Source organism: Zea mays, chromosome 7 (genome assembly GCF_902167145.1).
Source record: "Zea mays cultivar B73 chromosome 7, Zm-B73-REFERENCE-NAM-5.0, whole genome shotgun sequence".
In the NCBI taxonomy this organism is placed as follows: Eukaryota; Viridiplantae; Streptophyta; class Magnoliopsida; order Poales; family Poaceae; genus Zea; species Zea mays.
In genome coordinates, this window is record NC_050102.1 from 116,778,508 (window position 1) to 116,790,496 (window position 11,989).

The 11,989-nt window shown below is 50.5% G+C and overlaps 1 protein-coding gene across 1 annotated transcript; it reads right to left on the minus strand.

Moving 5' to 3' along the window:
* Window positions 1–47: 47 nt before the first annotated feature.
* LOC103632738 (uncharacterized) lies at window positions 48–5,279 on the minus strand. Its single transcript, XM_008654480.3, has 5 exons — window positions 4,361–5,279; window positions 1,940–4,257; window positions 974–1,384; window positions 628–869; window positions 48–548 (listed from the first exon to the last, which is right to left on the minus strand). Exons 1-5 carry the CDS (start codon window positions 4,546–4,548, stop codon window positions 297–299), a joined length of 3,411 nt encoding a protein of 1,136 aa, XP_008652702.1. The 5' UTR covers window positions 4,549–5,279; the 3' UTR covers window positions 48–296.
* Between the last annotated feature and the right edge of the window lie 6,710 nt (window positions 5,280–11,989).

Genomic DNA, 11,989 nt, shown 5'->3' on the forward strand with positions numbered 1-11,989 from the left:
AGGGCAGTTAAAAATTGCCTTGCGGCATAGTCGGGATGGACCAGTGGTAAAAGATTGAAAATGGGCGTGATTGTAATTTCTAGGTAATGTTGGTATCATGGAAGCGCCATGAGCTCCGTAAACTGTGGCCTGTTTATCAAGTTACAATTACAATTACGAACCTGCGTGAAGGACTGAATTACGAAAACACTAAAAAAAATCCTACACCCTGTGGACTGATTACATGGGTGAATGTATTCCCTTTTTTATCGAGCAAACGCGATCGAAAAGAAAAATAAGTATATATACGTACTCTCTCAACAGGGGAACAACAAAAATGAAGCCTCCCTGTGGATCTTCCTATCTACCAGGACGATCTTGTCGAGCTTGGCCTTGCACCACTGAAGCTGCTCGCTGGTGATCCTCGGCATCCTCAGCACCCTCGCCACCAGCTTCATGTCCACCTGCGAGAAGAAGAGGTTCTGGTTCGACCTGTCCTCCTTGGGCTTCTTGAACTTCTTCACGATGCAGTTGCCGGTCCTGAGGAGGTCCTTGAGCCTCTTCTCCTTCTGCACGCACGCTTCAGATCAGATAGATGCCACAGCTTGCCTGCAGCCATGCACACTGCGTCGCGAGTTGCAACCTTACCTTCTGTAGCGTGGAGTGGATGTGCGCCATGAGATCATGGTCCGAAGGGTCCTGGAGCTCGACGTGAGCGCTCGACAGGCCCTTGAGCACGGACGCCGCCGTCGTCGTCGTCTCGACCCTGTCGGCCTTGATGAACTCCCACAGGATGTGCATCGCCTCTTCCATGACGTCCTCCAGCTCCTCGCTCGTTATCACGTAGTTCCCCTTGCGCTGGTCCTCCATCCTGTCCTTCAAGCTGTCCTCTGTGACGACACAAAAAAAAAACGCAGGCACCACGGTCAACGCTCGCATTCCATCCATTCAGAAATCCATCCGGAACAACAAGTCTGAACTAGCCCTAGCTAACCTTTGATCACGGGCACCTGCAGGAGGCTGCGAAGGACGCACCGGTTGTTGATGTAGTTCGGCAGCCTAGGGCCCTTGAACGACTCGTCCTCCACGAACCTCTGCACCACGACCTGGAACTGCTGGAACTCGCCGGCCACCTGGTTGTACTGGTGGCTGTGGTAAGGGTCGGACTCCGGGAGGTCGCGGGCCTGCTCGTACTGCCACCGGAGGAACTCCCACGACAGGCACGTCTGCCCAACGTACACCGTCTCCAGATCGTAGCGGAGCTCCCTCAAGAACCGCTCCGACGGGTCCTCCGGAGATCTGCGACGCGATGACCGGAAATTGTGCGACAGGATGGATGCCACCGTGGGCGACAGGGACTTTAGAGAGTTGCTGGATTGCTGGGGGCCTCTGAGCTGTAGGAAGTCTGCAGCCAAAATTTAAAATTGCCCTCCGTAAAATGGTCTCTTTTAAAGGCCAGACTAATCTATGATTTGTGATGGAGGGGGTACTTGACAAGTCTTAAGGGTTAGATGACTAGATGCCTTAAAATGATCTCTTTTCTTGATGCATCCATCAAGAGAAAAGTTGTATCAATACTGAACTATTAGCTTTAAAAATGTAGACGAAGCTTGGTTGTTACAAACCAAAAAAAAAGTTGTAGCAGAGAAACTTGACTAGTATTTTAGACTTGCAGCCTAATTTAACTATCATAAAGAAATGCACATTTTCTGGGAGTGAGCCTAGTTTAACTAGTTAGGTGAGATACTGAGATGTGTGGTCATATGCACAGTCACTCAGATTCAAGCTCTTCTCTCTCAAATTTAAATTTGGGAGTCTGTTTTCTTCTTAATTGATGAAAACCGGCCTAGTTGCCGTTGCCGCATAGGTTGGTCACATTTGTTAGGTTAAAATGCAGTTCTTGTTTCCCATCTTTGGATAAAATGGGTAAACGATAAGTTTGCGTGAGAATTAGGCGTACCTATCGCATACATCTTCTGGTAGCACAAAATGTCAAACTTCCGCATCCTCTCCCTGTAACTCTTGTAGAACTTGTTCAGCTCGTCCATGGGGTCTTCGCGCAGGAACTTGGCATCGATCCGCCATGGCTTGAGGTCCTCCATCGGAGCCTTTGGCGTCTCCGACTCCTCGAGGATCGTGGGCAGCCCGATGGACCGAACCTTTTTCAGCTCGAGCTTCAGCTGCTCTATCAGGTCTTGGTGCTCCCACAGCGACTCCAGCTCGTCCTCCTCCTCGGCTGAAAGATCCTTCCACCTCACTTCTGGATCCTCCCCATCTTCGTCGTACACCTTTGCCTTCCCGGCGACTGAAACGTAGGCCTGTCGAGCTGCACTGTCTTGTTCCTCGTCTTCTCTGGTCTCTGAAATGTTCGTGGCGTCAGGAGCTACTCCATCTCGATGGTCAGTTAGACTGAATCCTTGCTCTGGAGTCTCTGGGACGCTCTTCTCGTCAGCAACTGCAGCGTATGGCCGATCATCTGTAGTACTGAAACTCACCTTCTTCTTCTCATAAGAAATGAGATGGTTTGAACGATCATTTGTGCCACCATATTCTTCCTCTGCTGTATCCAGGAATCCTGTCTCCGGAGGTTCGGGTTTTCTTTTGTCATCAAATACTATTTCATATGACTGATCGCTTTCGCTGGCAGTTTCTTTCCGGTCGTCAGAACTGTGCTCAAGTGAATGATCAACAATACCAACAAATTCCTGCTCCGATGGCTCCGGACTTCTCTTGGCTGGGCCAGCAGCTTGATCCGATGGTACAGCTGCTAATTGTCTCGCAGAGACTGCCTCTGGACTTCTTTGCGCATCAGAAGCAGCTTCACCTCCCGAGTGATCATTTAGAGCGATGATCTCCTTCTCCGAATGATCCATACAGTTGTCAGCAACAGGAGCTAGATCATAGACTGGCGCAGATTCTCCCTTCTCGCCGCCCGACGAGTGCTCGTCGTCGCTCATGTCGACGCCCCCCTCATCCTCCGCCGTGCTTCTCTGTTCGATGTCCCCGTCGTACTGTGCTTCAGCTTCTCGTGTTACCTTCTCCTCGTCCTCTTTGTACTCGACATCCGGCGAAGGGCTGCGAGACCACATGTCCTCAGGGAACTTCGGTGAACCATCGGGAATGGTGTCTGGTGAGTCCTGTCGGACCGAGCCCGGCGACAATGTTGTCGCTGAGTCCTGGTAAGGTGGCTCGCGCTTGGCCGCCGCCGCGGTCTCCAGGGCCTCGATCGCCTTGAGCACCTTGGCTTTGTAACTCTTGAGGTTGCCGGAGTCGCGCGCGGACGCCGGGAAGTCCTTCTCCGAGAGGAACCAGTCGCTGTCGGAGTCGACGGCGAGATCCTTCACCGAGTAGCCGTCGCTGGCGCTGGACTCGGAGTCGGAGTCGCCGAAACCGGAGAACTCCGACGCGAAGCTCGTCCTCCCGCCGACGGCGGCGCCGCCCATGTACGCGACGGACGGAGAGCTCGCTGGCTTCGACTGCAGCGACGGCGTCCGCTTCCCGGAAGACGCCACGCTCTCGCACACGTCGGGGTCGTTCGCCGGCCGGAAGTCCCTCTCCGTGAGGAACCGGCCGGTGCGGGAAGATACGTCGACCACCCGTCGCTCCTCGGGCTGGTGCGCCGCAGGCGGCGATGGCGGCACGAAAGACTCCTGGACGCGCACCGTCATGGCCTCCGGCCCCCTGACGAACCCCCGGAAGTCGCGCTCCGTCAAGAACTGATAGTTGTGCGTGGTCGCGACGATCTTCGGTGGCGCTGCCTCCCTGCTCTGCTCTTCTACCTGCTCATCGACCAAGAACTCTGTTTCCTCTGCTTCTCGTCGGTGTTCTTGCTTGTCTGCAGATTGCAACGGAACCAATGATTCCAAGGGAATTTGTGGTTCCTTCTCTTCCACTCGTTCTTGTCCGTCCTCTTCTCTTGCTGCTGTGAATTCCCTCGAAACCACCGTCGTCTCCGTTGGAATTTCAGGTATCTGGTGGTGAAACTTGAAGCTGAGGCTCGTCGCCATCAACGCCGGCGGCGGCGCAAACGGCTCGGGCGCAACAAGCCCGTGCGCGAAGCCGGCGTCGACGCCGCGGCCGTTGCACTCGTACGCCGTCATGCCCTCCATGAAATCCTCCTCGGTGGCCTTCATGAAGCTGAAACTGCGCATCATCTCCAGAACCCGGTCGTCTCGCCTGCCCGACACCTCCCTCTCCTCGGCAGCCGCGAACCTATCGCGGCGTGCCTTCTCCTCCTCCTCCTCCTCCTCCTCCTTCTCCCTCTCCTTCCCATGGGTCCTGCAACGGAGACAAAAAGAGCCCATCAATCGGTCGTGCCAACGAACACGCCAATCGACGCGATCGATCAGAACCCAGAGCTCAAGAAAGCTTTGAGTTTTACCTGGAGCCGGAGGGCCTGGACCCGGAGGCGATGTGGATGGCGGCGACGAGCACGACGGTGAGGAGCCAGAAGAAGAGGGGCGAGGACGAACACCAGGCCACGATGCGGGCGAGTCCGTACGCCCCGTCCGCCGCGGCGGTGGGGGCGCTCACGCCCGCTCCGGCGTCCATGGCTGGACCGGCGGCCATACGCCCCGCGCGACACGCCCGGCGGCTAACCCACCGTCCGAGCCCAACACGCCATGGACGGAAGGAAGGTACCCGCGGCGTACGTATCGGCGGGCCAACGCGACCGATAGATCCTACTAGTCTCCCGCTCGCTCGCTCGCTTTCCACACCGCACCGCGGGAGAAGAGGGCGAAGAAAACAACGCGTCACCAGCCGTATCAAGCGGGCAGTGGAGACCAGAGGAGGATGAGGAAGATAGGGGCAGCAGCAGGGCCGGGGGATCGAGAGCGACTGGCTCGATGGGGGCTCCGACGGCGAGGGCGGGTGCCGGGGGAGGCTCTGGCTTCAAAAGATAGACCGCGTCGCGCTACAGGGTCGCACCTACACATTGACGTGACGCGCCGGACCGGGCCGAACCACTACGCACACGAAGGCGTGCGCGCACGCCGGACCCGCCGTCCGATCGCGGATCAAAACTGACTCTCCATCAGGAGGATGCCAGAGCGGAGAGTCCCTTGCCGCTTGCCGGCGTCTGGCGGGCGCCGGGCGCAATCGGAGTTTCTTCCGGTGCTGCCGGAGGGACGGCGGGCCGCCGAGCAGGGCCGGGCGGGGGAGATTTGGGCGGGTGGGGCGTTTGCTTCGCGTCCGACCAGGTGTCGCGCGGGGGGTAGGTTAATGTGGTGGAGGCTGACTCGGCCAAATAACAACCTCTGAACCGAACACCGTCCTAACCCCGAACGACCCGTCGCTGCCTCGCCTTCCCCTTTTCAAAACCCCCGCGTTTTTTATGCTTTCCTTGTATGGCACTTTAGGTGGCTTTGCACGGCACAAGAAATAGACTCGGCGACGGTATCTAAGCTTGCCGTGAAATCTCTCTATAGATATTTAAATATTATAATTTTTTTCTTAAAAAATTGTAAATATGCTTTATTATTTACACTACCAATATTTTAAATTTTATGTTCTGATCCATTAGTAAGACATAAAAATAGAACTTTTTATTATTTTTGTTAGCTTGATTATAACAGCTATTACACTGAAAAGCTTAACAGCGCAATAATTTTTACTATAAACATCTCTGCCATATAACCAACGGAGAAGAGAACGACGCAAATGCATATAGTAGCCATCAACGTCTATTTATATATATTCCGTGGTCATTGAACAATTGGTCTTGATGAAATCCATGCGTCATTACCAAGATAGGGGATAGTGTACGTTATACGAAAGGAACTGAATTTTCAAGATCTTAAAACCTCTTATGACAATAGGGTATATTATCATGTTTGGTTTCACACTTTCACTCCAACTAAACATTAGCTAGCTAAAAATTAGTTAATACTATTAGCTAGCTGAAGTTTTTACCTAGCAGTAGGTGAAACAAAACAAAATACCCTTTTGATTTGGCGTCACCAAGTGAAATTTATTTTATCTAACTCATTAGCTAATCTACTTGGCTAAACTTTAGCATATAATGATTGTTTAGATAGAACCAGGAGTCCAGGACATAAGTCAGGATATTCCAGCATCGCGCCATTGGTTGCCTTTCAGTGACCACGAGGAACATTTTTTTTTATTATGAATTCCTTTCCTTACAGCTGAGAGATTCTTGTCGCACAATGATGATTTGGCCCAATCAAATGCGTGTGGGATATGTGATTCGCTTCTTTTTATGATGCATCCGTGCGGATTTGGAAATTGATGCTATTAATTCGTTCATGAGTCATGACTCCTTCAGGTCGCAAAAGTCAGCGATTCTTAGCCTGGTCATCAATACTCCAAATGCACATGTCCTTCTTCCCTATTCTTGGTGTTACACTTCCAAGTTTCTAAGGAATTTCGGTACAAAAAATAACATCTTTGTTTAACCTACAACAAATCGTTTCAAACGATTCCAAGCTATGTTTATGTCCGCGATGGCGCAGGTCTTCGTCTTCTTTGCAGGAATCCAGATCCTGCCCCTTGAGGGAGGATCCTGCCCCTTGAGGGAGAGATCTTAGGATGCTCCGGGTCGGTAGGTCACCTGGGTGTCCACAGACTACGTAGAGTCGTCTAAGAATTAAGAGATTAATTCAAGAAAAAGATCTTGAGTAAAGTAGACAAAGTAGATCTTGCCCTCAGGAGGGGAAGCAAGATCTTATGGTCGTCTTGGGGTCGGCAGGCCACCCAAGACGTATCTAGACGACGTAGTGCGAACACAAGGTTGACTTGTTTCTTGTGGTTCAGGTTGATAATGAGTGATTGTCAATGGGTAGCACTCTGGGGTAGTCAGTGGACTGACCAGAGTGTGAGATTATGCTTGTGCAACCATGTCAGTCGAGTTGTGGTGTGCAGGTGTGAAGCACAGAAACGATGGTCGATGGCTGAGGTGAAGGTCATGCGAGCTCGTGCTGATGGACCGGTAGCGGTGAAGGGCGAGTGATGGGTCTTGACTGACGGATCAGAGCAGCCAAGTGACCAACCGCGGTGGCTGACAACTAGGACACACACTTGCGCGAGGACATGATGGAGTGGATCGTGTTGGCGGCATAGCCGAAGACTGGCGGGACACGCGTCTGATCATGGAGGACGTGCACGAGGTGCGGTGCTCACGACAGGTTTGGTGGTTTGGGCCTCAAAACCACCCAGCGCTACGGATGGCGGGTCTTGCTGAGTTTGGGCCTCAAAACTCGGCGGTGGCGGTTTCAGAGGGAACCAGTGGCGGCATGCTGCATGATCGCGGAGGGTGCGTCAAGGCGAAGCAACTCCGGTGAAGGACGTGGCCGTCGGATCGAAAACCTAGGAGTTGGTCCATTTCGCCCCCGGTGGAGTGGATAGGCTCTATGCAAATAGGGGTAGTTTAGTAAGTGAGAATAACCCTCTATAAATAGAGGGGAGGGCTTGTTAGTTCAGCATCTCTTAGCTGCCATTTGTTTTGAGCACTCATTCTAGAGCTCCTAGTTTTCTCTCTAGGTAGACACTAGTTGAGCCGAGGGTTCTGCATCGATTTTGTACTTCGACTGTGTTCTTGATTTTCAAGTTTAATCAGAGGAAGGGTCGCCGGTCCGGCCCACAGGACTCTTTAGCTTCAAATCTCAGTTTGTACCCTTGCTGGAATTTCTGAAGTTTTATAGTCTTAGTTTCTCCTTTTCCCCGATCTTGTGTTGTTGGTGAAAAACCTTTCATTCCTTTGAGAGGATTTTTGGTTTGGGGATTGATTAGTGGTGAGTTGCACTCTTCGTACCACTACATACACCTAGTTGTTGCATATTTTGGTCACGATTTGAGAAAAACTCAGTTTGAACTCGTTCTAGAAAACCCCAACAAAACCCCAATTTCTGGCTGTAGTTTTAAATCTATGGGTGATTCACAAGTACGATTGAGCTCAATATTTCAGGAGATCTTGGAAACATATTTGCTCAGGTGTGTGTAAAATTTCATCTCAATCGGAGTTCGTTTGGTTAAGTTTTGAATTCAAGAATATAATTTCGTACTACTGAAACAACACTTGTTGACGATACTGTATTAGACCGTTTTGGACTTTTTTATGTCCAATTTGTGATCCGTTTTTTTTGCTAGTCTCATATCAGTATTAGGAACATTTTGTAATCATGAGATCACTCGTTCGCTGATGTCTTCATGGTTTGAGCACTAGGGTCATCTCAATTGAAGTAAATTGTTCATTTTCAGTGTTTGGAAACAAAATCTAATTGGCTCCCATTCACCCCCCCTCTGGTCACCTTACCGGTCCTACAATTGGTATCAGAGCCTGTTAAAGATTTCTCTTCCCTAATCAGTTCAAAATCCATGTAGGCGACATGGAACGAGGTGTTGGCAAACCTCTGTTCTTCAATGGGACCAATTACCTGTACTAAAAGATTCGCATGTCTGTGTATCTTCAGAGCATCAGTTACCGGGTTTGGGAAATTTGCCTCGATGCAAATTTCGATGCTACAAGTGATCGGATCACTCCAATTCAAATGGAGTTCCATGATTTAAACAACAAAGCTCGAAACGCTTTGTTCTCGTGTCTCTCACTTGGTGAGTTTGAGTGAGTTGGACATTTAACTACGGCTCATCAGATCTGGTCTACCCTTGAGAGATTCCATGAGGGCAACAATCATGTGAAGACTAGACTATTTGATACGTACAGGCAAGAGTACGAGAACTTCACACAGTTGGCTGGAGAGACCATTGATTCTATGTTCTCCAGGTTCCATTCAAGTGTGAACAAGATGCATGCCAACAAGGCACACCTACCCTATAGTGATCATGAGAGAGCGCTGAAATTACTACATGCTCTAGATCGGAGGGTTTGGGAGGTGAAGGTCTCAACGATCATCGTGTCGCCCAACTACAAGACTCTCACCATGGACGAGCTCTTCAGTAAGCTCAAGTCCACAGAGATTGATCACCAGACTCGGGCAAGATTGAGAACCCTAGTGCACCCACCATGGCCCTAGTCTCTGGAGGTGGTTCTGCTTCTAACTCCTCACCTGCTATGTTTGCCCTATCTTCTTTGTTGTCTATTACAGAGGAGTAGGTGGAGAGCTTTGGGGATGAGGAGTTGGCACTTGTGGCCAGCCGGTTCATGCGGTTCCACAACAACCGTACAAGTCGATGGCATGGCGTGTCCAAGGACGGATGCTACAACTGTGGTGATCCCGACCACTTCACTGCCAGCTGCCCCAAGAAGGGCAAATCGAAGTCTGGCCCGTGCGACCATCACTCTGGTCGGTGCAAGGGCAAGTACTCCTCATGCAAGTATAAGTACAATGGAGGATTCGACAAGGAGGCGCTCAAGAAGAAGTACCTTCAGAAGGCAAAGATCAAGGAGCATGCCTTCCTCGCCTCCCTCGGCGACCTCGACCACGACTCCGATGATGTTGTATCTTCCTCGAGTGACGAGGAGACTGAGAGGAGGGTCGAGGACAAGCTGAATGGGTTGTTCTTCATCACTGACACCGCAGGAGGCTTCTGCACCATGGCACTTGGTCATGACGCGGTCGGCACCGGCGACGACACTACTTCTGAGGTACTACCTTCCACTGATGATCTCGCCACTAAGATAGAAGAGCCGAATGCTACTTTGGCTAGTCAGGATAAGTTGCTTAGGCAGGCTGCTCGTGAGAGGAGAGAGTTTAGATCCAAGTACAAGAGCACGCTTAGGGAAATTGAGTATGCTAGAGCTTCAGTTATGTTGTCCGACGAGACTGAATGTGATGAGTGCGCTCTACACATGTTGAACATCACCACTTTACAGACCAAGTACTCCACCTTGCTAGATGAGCGTGATGAGTTGAGATCTAGGTCTATCCTGTTGGGTGTGTATACCGTTTGTCCTAGCTTGCAGTCTGAGCTAGCAGAGAGAGAAGCTAGGATAGATTTGCTTGAGAAGGCTAGCTCAGTGAGTGCCCCTGCACCTGCGCAGTGTGCACTTTGCGAGGGTTTGCAGTCTGCCCTTGAGTCCTGCAGACAGGTCAAGACAAGAATCAAGGAAGAAAACACATACCTTCGATCTGTCTTGAGTTGGGTGTTGTGCAGTGAGCCCTAGTTGGGCATGATGGTCAGTCAGTTCAAGAGGGGAACTGGCGGACCGGGGTTAGGCTTTGCTGCTAAGAATGGAAGTGTCACTCTCTTTGGGAAGGTTGGTGAGTGTAGTGGTTTGACACCTTCAGAGAAACCTTCACCCACTCCCAAGCTTATCAAAACCACCCCTGCTAAGCCTATCACCCCTGTGAGAGATGGTGTGATTGGTGAACCTGTGAGAGCTCCTCCTCAGAAACAAGTGTGGCTTCCAAAACCTAACCATATCAGGAACACACTTGACACCTTTCCCGACATCTCTAGCGATCCCCTTCCTAGAGCTCCTCAGCCATCCAAAAAGAAAGCCCCACCCACAAACAAAATCCACCCAAGAGAGAGGTGAGGTACCATTGTGAGTATTATGAGAGGGATGGGCATCTAGCTTCTTTTTGCTTTAGGAGGAAGAGAGATGAGTGGTGGGTTTCTGAGTCGAGCAGGAAGGACATGAACCGCCCCTCTCATGGTGTTCATGCTCAGCCTGTTCAGAGACGTCCTGCGAGGCCTAGAGGTGTTTTGCCTCTTGTCACTAGGTCTTAGGCAGTGAGACCACATGGTGGTTGTGCCCGATGGGATGCTAGTTGTGTGCCATATGGCCAAGGACCATGTGACAGAGGCTTTGGTTCATACTTCCACAGCAGACCACAATTTCCTTCTTGTGGTGATCGCTTCCCTTCGGAACCGGGGATGTTTGGTGTTTTCCCTAACACTTTTTAGGGGCAAATGCCGCAGCGTTGGTATTCTTCACAGGTTACTTACCCCAGTGCTGTGCCATTTGCTCACCTCGTGTCTTACTATTGGTGCAGGACAGAGGCCTGGAGAACACGTGGCTCATGGATTCCGGTTGTTCGTGCCATATGATAGGAAGCTCAAAATGGATCTCCAGCCTCGACCCCATGATTGGTAAGGAATACATCACATTCGGGGACAAGTCAAGAGGTAAGGTTGTTTCTCGTGGCACAATTCGGGTGAACGAGAGCTTTATTCTCAAGGATGTTGCTTTGGTTTCGAATCTGCATTTCAATCTGCTTTTAGTTTCGCAACTCCTTGAGGACTACTATGAAGTGCGCTTTAAAAAGGGCTTGTCTCGAGTTTTGGATGCTCATGGGGACCTTATTTGCCAGATTTCCCCTTTTGGTCGAGTTTTTAGTGCTCATTTTCACATTCTTCTGGCCCTTCTCGATGTTTGGTGGAAGGATCTTCCTCTTCTCTTTGGAAGTGGCATAGGAGGCTAGGTCACTTGAGCTTTGATCTTTTGTGTCGTTTGAGCTTACTTGACCTCATCCAATGATTGCCCAAATTAAAATTTGAGAAAGATCTTGTTTGTCACCCTTGTCATCATGGCATAATGATTGCCGCTTCCCATTCCCCTGTCACCAAGGTGATGACCTCGCATCCTGGCGAATTGCTTCATATGGACACTGTTGGTCCAGCCAGGGTTTGCTCTTTTGGAGGGAAGTGGTATGTGCTTGTGGTTGTCGACGACTTCTCTCGCTACTCTTGGGTGTTATTTATGATAGCAAAGGATGAGGCTTTTACTCATGCTTGATATTTGATTCTTCAGTTGCAAAATGAGTTTCCTAAAAATGCCATGAGAGCTATACGCAGTGACAATGGCATAGAATTCAAAAATACTCAATTTGCAACCTTTTGTGCTTCTTTGGGACTCGAGCATCAATTTTCCTCTCCGTATGTGCCCTAGTAGAATGGTATTGTTGAACGCAAAAATCGGACCCTTGTTGAGATGGCCAGGATGATGCTTGATGAGCATAGGACTCCTAGGCGTTTTTGGGCCGAAGCGATCAACACTACTTTCCATGTGTCCAATCGCATCTTTCTTCAGGCTTTTCTAAATAAAACTTCTTATGAGCTATGATTTGGACGGCCACCCAAGGTCAGC